The sequence below is a fragment of the Salmo salar genome, chromosome ssa14 (assembly GCF_905237065.1).
Source record: "Salmo salar chromosome ssa14, Ssal_v3.1, whole genome shotgun sequence".
Taxonomy (NCBI): Eukaryota; Metazoa; Chordata; class Actinopteri; order Salmoniformes; family Salmonidae; genus Salmo; species Salmo salar.
Genome location: NC_059455.1, coordinates 4,571,338 through 4,589,586, shown reverse-complemented (window position 1 = coordinate 4,589,586; position 18,249 = coordinate 4,571,338). Strand labels below are relative to the sequence as shown.

Genomic DNA, 18,249 nt, shown 5'->3' with positions numbered 1-18,249 from the left:
AAAGGGGTGCACATTTTTGTTTTTGCCTTAGCACTACAAATCAAATCAAATCAAATTGTATGTCACAAGCGCCGAATCTGACCTTACAGTGAAATGCTTACTTACAAGCCCTTAACCAACAATGCTTTAAGAAGTTTTAAGAAAGAAAATTTAAATAAGTGTTAAAACTTCTTCAGGATCGGTGGGTCCCCCAAGGGACGGTTGAGCTAACGTAGGCTAATGCGATTAGCATGAACAAGAACATTTCCCAGGACATAGACATATCTGTAATGGGCAGTAAGCTTAAATTCTTGTTAATCTAACTGCACTGTCCAATTTACAGTAGTTATTACAGTGAAATAATACCATGCTATTGTTTGAGGAGAGTGCACAGTTATGAACTTGAAAAGTTATTAGTATTAGGCACATTTGGGCAGTCTTGAAACAATTTCTAACAGAAATGCAATGGTTCCTTGCACATACACTGCTGCCATCTAGTGGCCAAAATCTAAATTGCAACTGTGCTGGAATAATACATTATTGCCTTTCGCTTGCATTTCAAAGATGATGGAACAATTTTTTAATTTTTAAACGGTTGTTTTTTCTTTGTATTTTATTAAAAACCCAGATCTAAGGTGTTATATTCTCCTACATTCATTTCACATTTCCACAAACTTCAAAGTGTTTCCTTTCAAATGTTATCAAGAATATGCATATCCTTGCTTCAATGCCTGAGCTACTGGCAGTTAGATTTGGGTATTTCATTTTAGGCGAAAATTGAAAAAAAAGGGTGGATCCTTTTAAGTAAAAAATAGGAAATAGAAAATAAAAGTAACAAATAATTAAACAGTAGCAGTAAAATAACAAGTGAGGCTATATTCAGGGGGTACCAGTACAGAGTCAATATGTGGGGGTACCGGTTAGTCGAGGTAATTAAGGTAATATGTACATGTAGGTAGAGTTAAAGTGACTATGCATAGATTATAAACAGCGAGTAGCAGCAGCGTAAAAGAGGGGTCTGAGTAGCCATTTGATTAGCTGTTCAGGAGTCTTATGGCTTGGGGGTAGAACCTGTTAAGAAGCCTTTTGGACCTAGTCTATGACTAGGGTGGCTGGGTCTTTGACAATTTTTAGGGCCTTCCTCTGACACCGCCTGCTGCTACTCTCTGCGTATGGCCCAGTACGTCCTACCATCCAGGACCTCTATACCAGGCGGTGTCAGAGGAAGGCCCTAAAAATTGTCAAAGACCCCCCCCCATCTATGCATAGTCACTTTATTAACTCTACCTACATATTACCTCAACTAACCGGTGCCCCACCGCACATTGATCCTGTACCGGTACCCCCCTATATATAGTCTCGCTATTGTTATTTTACTGCTGCTCTTCAATTAGTTGTCACTATTATTTCTTATTCTTATCCATATTTTTTTTTAACTGCATTGTTGGTTAGGGGCTCGTAAGTAAGCATTTCACTATAAGGTCTAGACCTGTTGTATTCGGTGCATGTGACTAATACAATTTGATTTAAATGTGACCGATAAAATTTGATTTGATTTGAGAGAATGCCAAGAGTTTCAAAGCGGTCATCAAGGCAAAGGGTGGCTACTTTCAAGAATCTCAAATACAAAAATATATTTTGATTTGTTTAACACTATATTGGTTACTGCATGATTCCATATGTGTTATTTCATAGTTTTGATGTCTTCACTATTATTCAACAATGGATAAAATTGTGAAAATAAAGAAAAACCCTGGAATGAGAATGTGTGTCTAAACGTTTGACTGGTACTGTTTATGTTTAAGATATTGCCATGGCGGTGCAATTTAGAAGTAGCACAAAAACCCGCAACGAATACATTTTCACCACCGACATCGTTTTCAAAGTTGCCCAATTTCAGGAAAACTGCAGAAATGACAACCCTGAGTGTGGAATGAATTGCGACAATTGCGTCAAATGCTTAATATGTACCATTCGGCAACGTGAAAACGCAAAATGTGTGCACACGGCTTAACTCTATGAGGGAAATGAATGGCGTTTTTGTATGCGTTTTGGATAAACACCGAAAATAAGTTCTGTGGTAATAACAGGCTTAGGATATCTTAGACGTTTTGTTCTAAGACATCATATTCATCAGCTAACGTCACTTATTGTGAATTTTGACGATTGTATGTAATAATAAAATAAAACGAATCACAAAGGCTTCATAATTCATTAAGGTCATGTTAACTGACTTTTATGTCAGAAAAAACGCATAGGATATCCTAAGCCTGTGTTAACCTCAAAACTTATTTTCAGTGTGTATTGCAAAACCCCTATTCTTTCTTAATAGGGATGGCTGAACGAACCAGAGCTAACTCATTTCCGGGATTTAGGACTACAACTATAGTGAAAAGAATATATAGTGGTGAGTGGTTTCTGAAGCATAATTCTAATTGTTTTCGTAAATTCCTTCTTGTATTTGAATATGAGCACAATATAAATTGACATTGATTAAAATGTTATATTTTGAATGGGTTATCCACAATGTAAACGTAAGGTCTCATCATACTAACGTGACGTCATCATTTGTGCTGCAGGCAGAATACTCAGTCGCACATAAAGGGAATTTGTCAACATACATGTCGACGAGAAGTTATGGCGGAATTAAATCGAAGTCTTCAAGAATATCTGGCCCAGTCTAAAGGTGGTGCCAAGACGATTTCTCAGTCCAGCTCAAGTACGACCATAGATATCGAATCCACTTCAGTAGCTGGGAGCTGGTTCGGTAGCTGGTCGAGCCCGTTCTCTGGTTCCAGCAGTCGCGGCGGAGGTTCGACAGGCCAAGGGTTGGGCAGCGGCTATTCCTGGCCGTGGTCTGCGGAGCCAGACCCATGTCTTCCGGGAATGAGTCGCTCGCAACGACTGGTCGCTTTTGGAGTGTGTATTGCGTTCTCAGCGTTGTGCTTTGGACTGTCCGCCCTGTACGCACCCTTGTTGCTGTTGTATGCGCGCAAATTTGCCCTTCTCTGGTCTCTCGGTTCTCTTTTCGCAATTCTGGGAGCAGCGATACTGCGGGGACCCAGCAAGCTCATAGCGAGGCCGACTCCCAGCGCGTTGGTGTATCTGTGCTCTATTGGAGGTACACTTTATGCAGCGCTCAGCCTTCACAGTACCATACTCACCGCCGTCGGAGCCATTGTCCAGGTTGCCGTAATCGTTGGGTACATCGTCTCTTTGCTGCCGGGCGGTAGCGCAGGAATTCGATTCATGGGAGGGATGGCAGTGTCTGCTATCAAAAGGACTGTCACGGGTAAAACGATGCCAATTTAACCACCACTTCAATTAATCCGAACGGACTTTTGCCCTCTGTTGTGAATAGGACTGAATGACTAGCTTAGAGTGCACTAACAAAACAAAGTCATAATGTGGCCCATGACAATGGTGTTAATTCCTTGTTTTCTTCTCTTGTAATTTACTTCTGATGGACCAAAATGCCCAGTAATATATCAGAATAAGACTCAAATGGAACATACCAGCAGAGAACTATGAAGCCTCATGTTTTTTTTTCAACTAATAAAATGTACAATCTTATCATGGAATGTCTTTTCTATCCTGAACCAAGGGATAGAATATTGGCCTAGAGTGGATGAAATACTTGGTGCAGGACCAAGGGAATAGCACCTAGAGTACCAATTCTGTATGCCAGGCAAGCTAAATCAAGCGTATTTCTAAAACCGTAGGCTATTTGAAAGTCTATTCAGGTCTGGCTAGTTTCAAATGCATGTTTCCTTGAGGTTTTACTTATCCAAACATGTCAGATAATGCATCCTAACTTCCTCCTTTAGGTAATCACTTATTGAGAGTATCCAAAAAGGCTATGTATGGTCTTAGGTTCTGATTTAATATAGCCTTTCCTTTAGATTGGCAATATGTTTACGAGTCATTGCGATGGTGTCTCAATTAACGGTTAATGTGATGACGTGGGCACTACGTGACCTGCTGAAGTCTATGTGTATACTACTAGCCTGGTCCCAGATGTGTTTAATGTCTTGACTTCTATGGTCATTGTCACTGCAAGACAGGTCTAGGACCAGGCTAACTCTTCTCTCCCCCACTGTCATTGCACAAAGAATGAAAGACCAGAAACAAGGGTGACATTTTGCACACATTTCTATTAGTCTCATACAAAAACAAATGGACAAAAGCAATATGACAATCTCATGACAAACTGTACATTTAGAAAGAGAGGAAGGCCGCCTCAATATTCAGGGGAGCCCGGCGATGAGACAGTGATTCTTCTTCTCTCCATTATTGGACATTTAAAAATGAACTTAAATAAATGGAGCCGAGGACTTGGGGGGAATAACACATTCAACGCCCTGTTCTGTTTGTTAACTACCAGTGACAAACAGGACTTCTGAGCATCCCAAATGGCACCCTATTCCCTATATAGTGCACTACTTTTGACCATACCCCTATGGGCCATGTTCAAAAGTAGTGTTCTATATAGGGATTAGGGTGCCATTTGGGATGCACCCTTATAGCCGAGGACCAAATCCTCTCCTGGAATAATGAATCTTGAAACGGTGGGCATTTTCAGTGTGGCGCCACAGCCTCTGAACATTTTCAGATATAAATGTAATGTACAGAGTGGACATGGTTCTCTATTCTTCCCAAAACAAACAAAAGTTGTCTGATCTGTACATTGTATTCCTATCTGCAAAGTTCAATGTGTCCAACTGCGTAAGATCCTGGACTCTTTCTATTATGTGTGATTGGTACAGTACATGTAGAAAAGAGAAACTATGGGCCGTTCACATTATCACATGAAGTGTGTCCAGGGGTTTATTCAGGAGGGTGCAGCATTACAAAACATTCAGACAGAAATATGTTGAGAACAGACAATTCTTTCTAATGCAGAATGAGGAATCCTACCAACGCCAGTCTACAATGTTCTAAACATTGCACCCTCCTGAATAAACCCCAGGTTTCTTGCCTGTTACAATGCTTTGTTCAAACCACACTGACAAAAAACATTCTGTTATGTGACCCATGTCTGAACTTGGAATAGAAACCTTGACCAATCAGTGATTGCTTCAGCTTGTCATGTCCAATCAGGCCACTAGACAATACCTGCAGCGACCAATCAGGATGAGTATGGCAAAGAGCCATAGGGCGGAATCTGTCGTCTAAAGGATCCAAATGTAAAGATAGCAACTCGTCCATCCCGTAGTGAAAGACCTGAGGCTTTCGACACATACAGCAATAAAGGCCCTTTCCCACTCCATGAGGCCCCTATACACACAGTAAACAATCCATCCTCTAGCCTTACAAGCAGGCCTGAAGAGGTGTAGTCTGAGCCCAGAGATGATCCACTGATCTGGGGGACAGGAGGTGGCGGTAGTGGTTGTGTATCTCTTTTTGGTCCCTGTCCTCTTTGCGGGGGGGGGGGGTGAATAGGAGGGAAAAGGGGATGGGGAGGTAAGAGAGTGGAGGTTTGGTGGGGAGCAGGTTGGTCGATTGGTAGTGAGTTGTTCCTTCAGTCCTACCGGCCACGCCCTCCTCCCCTGGGGGCCCCGCGGGGCGCCCCCCTCCAGCCCCCTCTGCCACCACGGGTCGAGGGGCCGTAGCCGCCTTCCTCTCTCTGGGGCGGTCGGCCTGGAGAGAGCAGAGGGAAAAAAGACTGGGGTTGGACTCCGTTCCATTTCAAATTAGGACATAAAACCACTTAACCCTAATACCAACAAAGAATGACATGCAAAGACAGATTATAGAAGTCTCAATACAGTGCATTTGGAAAGTATTCAGACCCCTTGACTTTTTCCACATTGTGTTACGTTAGTCGTATTCTAATTAAAAAAAAAATAATTGAATCCCCCTCAATCTACACACAATACACCATAATCGTAAAGCAAAAACAGGTTATACATTTTTGCAAAACTATATAAAAACAAAACTGAAATATACATTTACATAAGTATTCAGACCCTTTACTCAGTACTTTGTTGAAGCACCTTTGGCAGTGATTACAGCCTGGAGTATTCTTGGGTATGACGTTGCAAGCTTGGCACACCTGTATTTGGGGAGTTTCTCTTATTGTTTTCTGCAGATCCTCTCAAGCTCTGTCAGGTTGGATGGGGAGCGTCACTACAGAGCTATTTTCAGGTCTCTCCAAAGGTGTTAGATTGGGTTCAAGTCCTGGCTCTGGCTGGACCACTCAAGGACATTCAGAGACTTGTCCCGAAGCCACTCCTGCGTTGTCTTGGCTGTGTGCTTAGGGTCGTCCTGTTGGAAGGTGAACCTTCACCCTAGTCTGAGGTCCTGAGCGCTCTGGAGCAGTTTGTCATCAAAGAACTCTCTGTACTTTGCTCCGTTAATCTTTTCCTTGCTCCTGACTAGTCTCCCAGTCCCTGCCACTGAAAAACATGCTGCCACCACCATGCTTCACCGTAGGGATGGTGCCAGGTTTCGTCCAGACGTGACGCTTGGCATTCAGGCAAAAGAGTTCAATCTTGGTTTCATCAGACCAGAGAATGTTGTTTCTCATGGTCAGAGTCCTTTAGGTTACTTTTGGAGAACTCCAAGTGGGCTGTCATGTGCCTTTTACTGAGGAGTGGCTTCCGTCTGGCCACTACCATAAATGCCTGATTGGTGGAGTGCTGCAGAGATGGTTGTCCTTCTGGAAAGTTCTCCCATCTCCACAGAAGAAATCGAGCTCTCTCAGTTACCATCGGGTTCTTGGTCACCTCCTGTCCAATTGCTCAGTTTGGCCAGGTAGCCAACTCTAGGAAGAGTCTTGGTGTTCCCAGATTTCTTCCATTTAAGAATGATGGAGGCCACTGTTCTTGGGGACCTTCAATGCTGCAGACATTTGATGGTACCCTTCCCCAGACTTGTGACTCGACACAATCCTGTCTCGGAGCTCTACGGACAATTCCTTCAACCTCATGGCTTGGTTTTTGCTCTGACATGCACTCTCAATTGTGGGACATTATATAGACAGGTGTGTGCCTTAACAAATCATGTCCAATCAATTTAATTTACCACAGGTGGACTCCAATCCAGTTGTAGAAACATCCCAAGGATGATCAATGGAAACAGGATGCACCTGAGCTCAATTTCAAGTCTCATAGCAAAGGGTCTGAATACTTATGTAAATAAGATATTTATTTTTTATACATTTCTAAAAAGCTTTCATTATGGGGTATTGTGTGTAGATTTAATTTTTTTATTTAATCCATTTTAGAATAACATTTTAGTTTTTTTATTTCATCTTTATTTAACCAGGTAGGCCAGTTGAGAACAAGTTCTCATTTTCAACTATGACCTGGCCAAGATAAAGCAAAGCAGTCAAAGTCTCCATGACAAGTAATGGATACATGACTCACAGCCTTAGCATCAGTCATTGTCACGCAAATACCCCCCCAACCCCTCTCCCCTATATACCTGTTGTCCTGTCCTCTACCCCTGCTCCCGGGGAGTCTTGGTCTCCGGTGCCCGGGCCGTCGTGCCACGGGCGTTTGCGTGGGGGCAGCGAGGCCATGTCCATGCCCTGCAGGGAGGAGGAGCGCTCACGGCTGGCAGGGGACGGGCTGTCGTGCAGCGGGCCGTGCTCGGAGCGCTGGCCTTCTCTGTAAGCCTCGTGACCTGGGAGCACACAGGCACACGCACACACACACAATTACATGAACACAGTAATTTCCCAACAGGGTCAAAATGGGGAGTTGTGGATAAAACGGACACTATTACTCACACTACTTGTGGCACTATTTATTTCATAACCTGGCGCTGAGCTGTCAAAATGAACCCCCAAAAAATGAATTCCTTAGTAGTGTCGCACTAAAAATCCTCTGGGGCTGCCATATACATTGATTAGTCCTTTCACTACCTTGAACGTGTACATTACGTGGAATGAGACTGGCTGCTAGCCATGACTTCTGTAAGGGTTAGCCTACTATGCTATTATTTCCTTATGGCTAGCGTTGGGAGCTGTTGGCCTGCCACGCAACCCTGGTTCGATAAGACAGCCCCTTTACCTTGATCTTGCCCGCCCTCCCAGGCCTCCTGACTTCTGCCTCCCTCATAGTGTGGGGGGAACTCATCAGGGGTGGGGAGCAAGCCCTGGCGTCCACCTCCACCACCTCCTGAGGTAACAACCGAGGGATGAATGAAAGATAGGACCCATAGATTGATGGACAGATACAGACAGACGAGAAAGAGGTAAAGAGAGAACTAGATAAGGACAGAGGCAGATAGATCATAAGAGGGACAGACAACACAAACTCAGCTGGTCTCACCTCCTCCTCTGGGTGGGCCCCCTCCTCGGGGTGGTCTCCCCCTCCCTCCGTTGTCCCAACCTCCGGCCATCTCATTTGAGGTGTCAAAGTTCTCTTCCTGCCCACCAAACTCATCAGGGAACCCCCTCCCACCAGGGCGACCCTGTCCAACCCCTCTGTACCTGCACAGAAAAGAAACGCCGCTTGAGTGGATACAGAAGGCCCGTTGAAACATCCATGCCCCACTGTTCATGCTTTACCCTTTCTTTCGAAAAAGGAGAGGTTCACACTTCAGGACACTAAGTAAAGGCTATAAAACAAATCACATATGATTGTGCTTACTCTCAGCAGTGTGATATGTGATACTGCAACTGCTAGTCAAAATACATGATTCAAAACAGAACCTCAGCTGCTGTTTTTAGAGGAAACATCCACTAAGAAGATAACTTGGGCAATCCAATGTGCGTTAAAAACCAGTGCACTAGACAGCCGACAATGCGCCTTTTACATTCATTTTCCCAGACGTTTGCAGAGATTGCATTCAGGGTGAACTATGCACATGTCGGCTCAAGAGCAAATTACCTTTAAAAGTCTGTTTTAATGCGCTGCTCTATAATGTGACTTGGATTGAATCCTGGCCTTGGTATGCATAATGTCTGTGTTCTCGTTTTTACAGTGTATTTTGACAGTACGTAGTTAGTAGGCGAGTTTGTAGGAAGGCTAGGTTGCCAGTTAGGACAGTTTGTGAATTAGTAGAAAAGCTGGTATGTGAGTTAGTAGGAAAGCTAGGTGGCGAGTTGGTAGGTAAGTTAGTCAGTGAGTTAGTAAGTGAGTTAGTAGGCGAGTTAGTAGGAAAGTTAGACCCACGTGTCGTCTGAGTCCTGGCCATGCCTTGGTGGAGGCAGTCTGTCTCTCTGCCTCTGGTCAAACTCCTCTCCTGGACTCCCATAACCACCAAACCTGACATGCACACACGCACATAAGCCCATAGTTTGAGCAACCCGAGGCAGAAGCAACCCATAGATCCACTAATATAGTAAGTTAAGGGTCAGAGCAATGGTAGGTTTGAAAGACGAAGGTTGGGGTTAAGATGAGAATGATGAAAAAGTAGGTGAGAGGTGAGATTTAAGGTGTAGAGGTACAGGTAAACACTATGAGAGCTTAGGTGAGATTTCAAGTAAGTATAAAGATGTATGTTAGAAAGCCGGTAGAGGTGGCAGCACGGACGTAAGTAAAGACAGACGCGAGGTTAAAGGTCACAACCGAAAAGCAAGGTAAGCTCACCTGTCGTCCCTGCGGCCTCGGAACTCTCCCCCATCACGGGGGAATCTTTCCTCAGAAGAGCCCCAGTTTCCCCCATTCCCCCCTCCTCCCCCTTGCCCTCCTCTGTGGCCTCCCTGGTATTCCTGGCTGGACCCTCTCCTCCAGCTCTCTTCTCCCCGTCCGTGGAAGTCCTGGCCACCTTCATTGAAGTCGTTGGATCGGCGCCCCTGCTGAGAGTCTCCCCAGTAAGAACCAGAGCCCTGGTCAGGGCCCCCAGGGCCACCCTGCCCCTGGCCCCCAGGTGGAAGACCCATGTGGTGGTTGGGAGGCCCTCGGGTATCTCCTTGGGAGAATCGAAGACATCAAAACAGAGGGCACATACTGAAATATAAGTCAGACAAAACATAAAGCTCTTTCAATGGAGAAATGCCATTGAGAATGCTTTTTAGTCCAGGACTAGGCTTAATCTGTGTCTGGGAAACAAGTGTTTATGTCAGTAAGTATCAACTGTATTTTTTACTACAGTATGTGTTTGAAAAGTCATCTTCCTTGGTCACTTCAGTAATGTTTACATGCTGTTTTACCCACTTTACATGTATATACTGTATTCTAGTCATGCCTCATCCTCTATAACTACTGCTGTACACACCTTTACTATTCATATACTGTTTTTACGCACCATTATATGTAAACTCGGCAAAAAAAGAAACGCCCTCTCACTGAAACGTCCTCTCACTGTTATTTTCAAACTTAACATGTGTAAATATTTGTATGAACATAACAAGATTCAATTGAAATATACTGGTCAAAAAAATAAAGGGAACACTTAAACACAATGTAACTCCAAGTCAATCACACTTCTGTGAAATCAAACTGTCCACTTAGGAAGCAACACTGATTGACAATAAATTTCACATGCTGTTGGGCAAATGGAATAGACAACAGGTGGAAATTATAGGCAATTAGCAAGACACCCCCAATAAAGGAGTGGTTCTGCAGGTGGTGACCACAGACCACTTCTCAGTTCCTATGCTTCCTGGCTGATGTTTTGGTCACTTTTGAATGCTGGCGGTGCTTTCACTCTAGTGGTAGCATGAGACGGAGTCTACAACCCACACAAGTGGCTCAGGTAGTGCAGCTCATCCAGGATGGCACATCAATGCGAGCTGTGGCAAGAAGGTTTGCTGTGTCTGTCAGCGTAGTGTCCAGAGCATGGAGGCGCTACCAGGAGACAGGCCAGTACATCAGGAGACGTGGAGGAGGCCGTAGGAGGGCAACAACCCAGCAGCAGGACCGCTACCTCCGCCTTTGTGCAAGGAGGAGCACTGCCAGAGCCCTGCAAAATGACCTCCAGCAGGCCACAAATGTGCATGTGTCTGCTCAAACGGTCAGAAACAGACTCCATGAGGGTGGTATGAGGGCCTGACGTCCACAGGTGGGGGTTGTGCTTACAGCCCAACACCGTGCAGGACGTTTGGCATTTGCCAGAGAACACCAAGATTGGCAAATTCGCCACTGGCGCCCTGTGCTCTTCACAGATGAAAGCAGGTTCACACTGAGCACATGTGACAGACTGGAGATGCCGTGGAGAAAGTTCTGCTGCCTGCAACATCCTCCAGCATGACCGGTTTGGCGGTGGGTCAGTCATGGTGTGGGGTGGCATTTCTTTGGGGGGCCGCACAGCCCTCCATGTGCTCGCCAGAGGTAGCCTGACTGCCATTAGGTACCGAGATGAGATCCTCAGACCCCTTGTGAGACCATATGTTGGTGCGGTTGGCCCTGGGTTCCTCCTAATGCAAGACAATGCTAGACCTGATGTGGCTGGAGTGTGTCAGCAGTTCCTGCAAGAGGAAGGCATTGATGCTATGGACTGGCCCGCCCGTTCCCCAGACCTGAATCCAATTGAGCACATCTGGGACATCATGTTTCGCTCCATCCACCAACGCCACATTGCACCACAGACTGTCCAGGAGTTGGCGGATGCTTTAGTCCAGGTCTGGGAGGAGATCCCTCAGGAGACCATCCGCCACCTCATCAGGAGCATGCCCAGGCGTTGTAGGGAGGTCATACAGGCACATGGAGGCCACACACACTACTGAGCCTCATTTTGACTTGTTTTAAGGACATTACATCAAAGTTGGATCAGCCTGTAGTGTGGTTTTCAGACCTCCATGGGTTGATAAATTGGATTTCCATTGATTATTTTTGTGTGATTTTGTTGTCAGCACATTCAACTATGTAAAGAAAAAAGTATTTAATAAGATTATTTCATTCATTTAGATCTAGGATGTGTTATTTTAGTGTTCCCTTTATTTTTTTGAGCAGTGTAGTTCCAGACATGTGACTAACAGAAATTTAATAATGTGTCCCTGAACAAAGGGGGAGTCAAAATCAAAAGTAACAGTCAGTATCTGGTGTGGCCACCAGCTACATTAAGTACTGCAGTGCATCTCCTCCTCATGAACTACACCAGATTTGCCAGTTCTTGCTGTGAGATGTTACCCCACTCTTCCACCAAGGCACCTGCAAGGTCCCAGACATTTCTGGGGGAATGGCCCTAGCCCTCACCCTCTGATCCAACAGGTTCCAGACGTGCTCAATGGGATTGAGATCCGGGCTCTTCGCTGGCCATGGCAGAACACTGACATTCCCGTCTTGCAGGAAATCACGCACAGAACGAGCAGTATGGCTGGTGGCATTGTCATAATGGAGGGTCATGCCAGGATGAGCCTGCAGGAAGGGTACCACGTGAGGGAGGAGGATGTCTTCCCAGTAACGCACAGCGTTGAGATTGCCTACAATGACAACAAGCTCAGTCCGATGATGCTGTAACACGAGCTCCACCTCCAAATCGATCCCGCTCCAGAGTACAAGCCTTGGTGTAACGCTCATTCCTTTGACGATAAACGCAAATCTGACCATCACCCCTGGCTAGACAAAACCGCGACTCGTCAGTGAAGAGCACTTTGCAAGTCCTGTCTGGTCCAGCGATGGTGGGTTTGTGCCCGTAGGCGACGGTGGGTTTGTGCCCATAGGAGACAATGTTGCCTGTGATGTCTGGTGAGGACCTGCCTTACAACAGGCCTACAAGCCCTCAGTCCAGACTTTCTCAGCCTATTGCGGACAGTCTGAGCACTGACGGAGGGATTGTGCGTTCCTGGTGTAACTCGGGCAGTTGTTGTTGCCATCCTGTACCTGTTTGCTGCGGGGACGTGTTTCCATTCAGCCACAAGACCATTAGTGAGGTTGGGCACTGATGTTGGGCAATTAAGCCTGGCTCGCAGTCAGCATTCCAATTCATCCCAAAGGTGTTTGATGGAGATGAGGTCAGGGCTCTGTGAAGGCCATTCAAGTTCTTCCACACAGATCTCAACAAACCATTTCTGTATGGACCTCACTTTTTTCAAGGGGGCATTGTCATGCTGAAACAGGAAAGGGCCTTCCCCAAACTGTCATTGCATGCTAATTTCCCTTCACTGGAACTAAGGGGCCTAGCTGGAACCATGAAAAAACACCCCCAGACCATTATTCCTCCATCAACAAACTTTACAGTTGGCACTATGTATTGGGGCAGGTAGCTTTTTCCTGATATCTGCCAAACCCAGATCTGTCCGTGGGACTGCCAGATGGTGAAGCGTGATTCATCACTCCAGAAAACGCATTTCCACTGCTCCAGAGCCGACGCTTGGCATTATGCATCGTGATGTTAGGCTTGTGTGCAGCTGCTCGGCCATGGAAACCCATTTCATGAAGCTCACAAAGAACAGTTAATGTGCTGATGTTGCTTCCAGAGGCAATTTGGAACTTGGAAGTGAGTGTTGCAACTAAGGAGAGACAATTTTTACGTGCTACGCGCTTCAGCACGCGGTGTTCCCGTTCTGTCAGCTTGTGTGACTAGACAACTTCACGGCTGAACCGTTGTTGCTCCTAAACGTTTCCACTTCACAATAACAGCACTTACAGTTGACCCGGGCAGCTCAAGCAGGGCAGAAATTTTACAAACTGACTGGTGCCATCCTATGACGCTGCCACGTTGAATGTCACTGAGCTCTTCAGTACGGGCCATTCTACTGCCAATGTTTATCTATGGAGATTGCATGGCTGTGCACTCGATTTTATAAACCTGTCAGCAACGGGTGTGGCTGAAATAGCCGAATCCATTAATTTTAAGGGTTGTCCAAATACTTTTGGCCATGTAGTGTACTTATACTCTGACATTGCTCGTTCTGATATTTCTTCATTTCAGATTTTTTTTCTGGATTATGTGTATATAGTTTATTTTTTACTGCTAGGTATTACTGCACTGTTGGAGATACAAACACAAGCATTTCGCTGCAACTGCGATAACATCTGCAAATCTGTGTAAGTGACCAAAAAAACGTAGATTTTATCTTAGACTCATGAGAATTTGTGTTCACCTACCTTTGCCATTGGGTCCTTGCTGTCCCATCCCATGCATCATGGGGCCAGTGTTTTGTCCCACCTGTGTGAAATGTTGTTTTTAGGATTTGAGACTTTTTGTAAACAACACAAAGAATCATTTCATGTTGCACACAAACAGCCCTACTGCTTAAATATTGAATTTTAACTCAATGTAGCTAGCAAGTTGGCTAACCAACAAGACAATGTTTCTACAATTTCCACCACTGAACTACCCAGCCCAGATTAACATTTACCTCTTTAGATTCAACAAAAGCTCTTGCCACATTCTTATGAAATGAGCCTACCTCCATATTTCTGACATTTATTTTGTTTTACAGCTAGTTTGACAATCTCACCTGGTGCTGCATGTAGGATGGAGGCCCCTGCATATTGCCTGGGGGTCCTTGCATGTTTCCAGGGGGCCCCTGCATGTTCCCGGGGGGTCCTTGCATGTTACCCGGTGGGGGCCCGTGCATCCCACCTGGGGGTGGCCCCTGCATGTTGCCCATCCCATGCATGCCCCCCATGCCTGGCATGTTGCCGTGTGTCCTGGGAGGGTTCTGCATGGGAGGCCCCATCCCTACCCCACCCTGCATGGGTCCCTGTGGGCCCATCATATTCCCCTGAGGGGGCATCATGCCCCCCTGAGGTGGAGGCCCCTGGCCTCGAGGAGGGGGCCCCATCATTCCTCCCGGTGGGGGGCCCTGCATGTTTCCGGGGGCCCCTGCATCCCTCTGGGTCCGGGAGGCATGCCGTGAGGCCCCTGGGGGCCCATGTTTCTGTGGGGGCCGGGGTGCCTCTGCATGCCTTGGGGCCCATGGAGGTCAGGTGGACCCATCATGCCCTGAGGAGGCCCCTGGTGGTGCTGGGACCCTGGAGGGGGGCCCATCTGGCCCGGACGCATGAACGGAGTCTGCATGACGCCAGGGCCCATGGGGGGCCCCATGTTGTGGGGCATCTGCTGAGGGGGCATGGACTGGGGGAAGCCCTGAGGAGGTGGGGGCATGGTTCCACCCTGGCCAGGGAAAGGTGGCATGGGTCCTTGTGGGCCTCCTGGGGGAGGCATGTTCCCGTCCATCTGATTCATACGGTCCATCTTCATTTGCTGGGGAAAATGATTCAGCCTATCATACCTGATTCAGCATATAATTTAAAGGGATAGTTCACGTTAAATCTATATTTGAGTAAAATTACACTTCCCTTCAGTTGTGTCAATCAGAAGGCCCATGTTGAAATAATCCATAATAATCTATTCTATTATTTATTTCTAATATTCTATTATTTTCGTCAGATTTCATGAATGGAAACAGCCGAGCTGGAACGTCCTCAAAAACACTAGCAAGAACCTGTCCATGTTTTCTTTCCCACGAGAATGTTATTTTTGCAATAAAATTCAAATCTTTTAATGCTCTGATATTTCCTATGTTCACGGGTCAGTTTTGTTCACATCTGGAAAGCAATACAGGTCTAAGAGCCTGCCACAGGGGGATGACATCATCACTGGAAGATGCATACGGATGCTCTGTGCTGTGGCTACGTGAGGACATCGTTCCAGTTCTGAGTAACCAAATTCCAGCAATTATTTCAGCATTATGCACGTTTAAAAAAATCCCTTCTACCTCCAACTACCAAACTTAGTTTGAAGTGTTTTTTAGGGAGTTTCGGCTTGTAGTGTAGCTTTGCTAACATCGGTCCGGCCGTTTCCGTTCATGAAATCTGACAATGCTAGCCAGAAGTAAATAATGGATTATTGTGGATTTTGTCACCATGGGCCTTCAGACACAACTCAAGTTAAGGCCCAAATATAGATTTTGCATGAACTATCCTTTTAATCTGAAACAAATGCCTGTAGCTGCACTGCAGGGCTAGGTTTGTTGATCAATGACCTAAAATGAATCTCTCTTGCAATCGCTCTTTCATGTTACACATTTCTGTCACTGACACATTTTTTTGTTTCAAAGAGGACCTCTCACCTCTAGCATCATCGGGTTGGTGTTGGTCTTCCCATCCATTTTCTTCTCATCCATCCTTTCTTTCTTCTCTCCTCCCGGTGGCACGAGAGGCACCTTATTATCCGCCCAGGCCTGAAGGAAGGAAAGGGGGAGGAGACAAAGGAAGGGAGAAAGAGTGAGAAATGTCACAGAGCAAATACTAAATTTACTCACAACAGACACGTCTTGCTTTTTTTTTCTTGCTTCTTGTATACAAAACTGAATCAAGACTAAGTTACCTGCTGGAATTGGGCAGGGATGGGTTTGGCATAGGGGACCTTCTTCTGTGGCACTTTCTTCTGGTCTTTCTGTAAAATCTCCTCAATCCCCCAATCCAGACCTGGGATGCTCATCTCCTCCTCGGCTGCAGTCTCTTTATCTTGAGAAAATCAAACGTTACCCATAGTCCACCAATCTACCACTCCAACCTTGCTAGAACTGTATAGTCTGTGGAAGTCACAGCCCATTGCTGCAACTTTATTAGAGCTAACACAACTACAAAACTAAACCTGAACCCCCCCCAAACCATCTCTTAGACTTAGATGAGACAAAGATTTGTTTGAGAAGTGTGAATGTGTGTCCTCACCGCTTGCCTCTTGTTCCATGGCAGCTTTGAGCTGATCGGGGATCCCCATGCCAGGAATGGCAGCTAAGCTGTTTGGCTCCATGTCATCTGGAAAACAAAACAGACCCAGAACCACAAGTCAAATGGTGACACCATGTAACCTTGACCGGACACATGTGTCTGGCTGCAGTTAAACACCTTTTTTTCTACTTGACTTCAAACACCCACTATAGAAAACATTCTTTAAGGTGACCAACATGTTTTTTTTCCAAATTCTGCCAAATATTTCTGTTTTTAACTAGATAGTTCAGTTCTTCAGTTTGTTATTGAGGGTGAATACAATGCTTTCCAATTGATAGCTATACATTTCTTTGCAGCAATCAGACCTAGATTACAAAATTCTCTCGGATATTGTTCACCAATATTTACATTTCCCAACAGACAATCATGGAGATGGATGGATATCAATTCATTCCTAGACACAATGAAATGATATCACATACTATACATGATTCCAAAATGACCATTCAATAGAGTTCCTTTTTGCATCTCCAACAGAGATTTCTGGGTGCATTAATGCATTCTGGCAGGAGTGCATCAAATGTCCTATGAATGATCTTAAATTGCAGTAGTTTATGTCTTATGAGCAGGTATGAGCATTTTCACATATCTGTGACCAATGGTTCTCCTCAGTTTCCCATTTTTCCTTCTAGGTTCTGAACCATCAGGTTGAGTTTCAATCAACCCTTGATATAACTTGGCAATCAACTTCTTTGGCGTAGCAGCTTCTTTCAGGATTTTTTCTATGCTAGATGCCTTCGGTTCATCCAGATTCTGTTGAAGCGATTGTACTTAAAGATATTGGCCTTGGATAATCCAACACAGTAGAGATCCATCATAGTACATGTTCAAAAGTCACGATGCCACTTTGGTGCCAGGACTTAAAGGTGTTGTCATTAAACACTAGAGGTAAGGTGGGGTTATTCCAAATAGGGGTGCCTGGCGATATTGGTTCTTTTCACCTCATGAATTTATATGAATTCTCCCAAACACAAATTAATTGAGAATCGATGGATTGTCCGTTTCGTCCACGCCTTGGACCCGAAGTAGTGAATCTATTTTAGATCATAAAGGTATAACATTTATGGCTTAGATTTTAAAAAAATTATCCATGCACAAGGATAATCTGCTGTCCATTGCTTAGTAAAGACAGTTGTGCAGCCCAGTAATCGAGTATCACAGTATGAGTCATAATACCCATAAAACCTAGCGGTCAAACAAGGAAATTTGTTCCAATAATTTTTCCACCATACATTTTTCCCATAGGGGATTTTAGAAACACTTAAAATAAGGGCTGTGTTACGTGTAGGCTTAACCTTGGCGTGACGTTTTGATAACCGTGTAAATCTCTCTCGGACAAGGTGACTTATCAATATATTAGCCTGTATTTACCCCCCAAAAACAAACGCTAATTAGCTGCTAATGTGGCCATCAAAGAACTACAAATGCCATGATGATCTGGCATTTGACTGCCGAATCGAGGCAAAGGTAAAAATGTCTGGATTAACTATCTAATGTTAGCGAAATTGTAATAAATAAACTGGTGAAATTTTATTCAATTGACAATTCTGTGAACTGTCTTGTGCAAGTTTTAAATTGACACAATAACTGTTACCAAAGGTGTCTGCCAGAGATGACGTGCAGGAGCTTGCAGGGATTTGTAGTCTTGCTTGTTGTCTACTTTGATGCTAATTAGCATTTTGGAATCAGA

General features: G+C 45.1%; 2 protein-coding genes across 2 annotated transcripts in view; one reads left to right on the top strand and one right to left on the bottom strand.

Moving 5' to 3' along the window:
• The first annotated feature begins 2,303 nt into the window (after window positions 1-2,303).
• On the top strand, window positions 2,304-3,552 carry sft2d3 (SFT2 domain containing 3). The gene is made up of 2 exons (XM_014139156.2): window positions 2,304-2,386; window positions 2,559-3,552. Exon 2 carries the CDS (start codon window positions 2,617-2,619, stop codon window positions 3,289-3,291), a length of 675 nt encoding a protein of 224 aa, XP_013994631.1. The 5' UTR covers window positions 2,304-2,386; window positions 2,559-2,616; the 3' UTR covers window positions 3,292-3,552.
• Window positions 3,553-4,113: 561 nt separating this feature from the next.
• The window catches only part of wdr33 (WD repeat domain 33), a 40,879-nt gene continuing 26,743 nt past the window's right edge, over window positions 4,114-18,249 (bottom strand). Inside the window, 12 exon segments of the mRNA XM_014139149.2 lie at window positions 4,114-5,619; window positions 7,408-7,608; window positions 7,998-8,105; window positions 8,259-8,419; window positions 9,105-9,197; window positions 9,522-9,843; window positions 13,923-13,983; window positions 14,279-14,631; window positions 14,634-15,027; window positions 15,896-16,006; window positions 16,153-16,292; window positions 16,500-16,586. Coding sequence (XP_013994624.2) covers window positions 5,507-5,619; window positions 7,408-7,608; window positions 7,998-8,105; window positions 8,259-8,419; window positions 9,105-9,197; window positions 9,522-9,843; window positions 13,923-13,983; window positions 14,279-14,631; window positions 14,634-15,027; window positions 15,896-16,006; window positions 16,153-16,292; window positions 16,500-16,586 — 2,144 coding nt within the window. The 3' untranslated portion in view covers window positions 4,114-5,506.

Coding starts and splice junctions, on each gene's coding strand:
- sft2d3 (XM_014139156.2), top strand. CDS start 2,617: ATGGCGGAATTAAATCGAAGTCTTCAAGAATATCTGGCCCAGTCTAAA.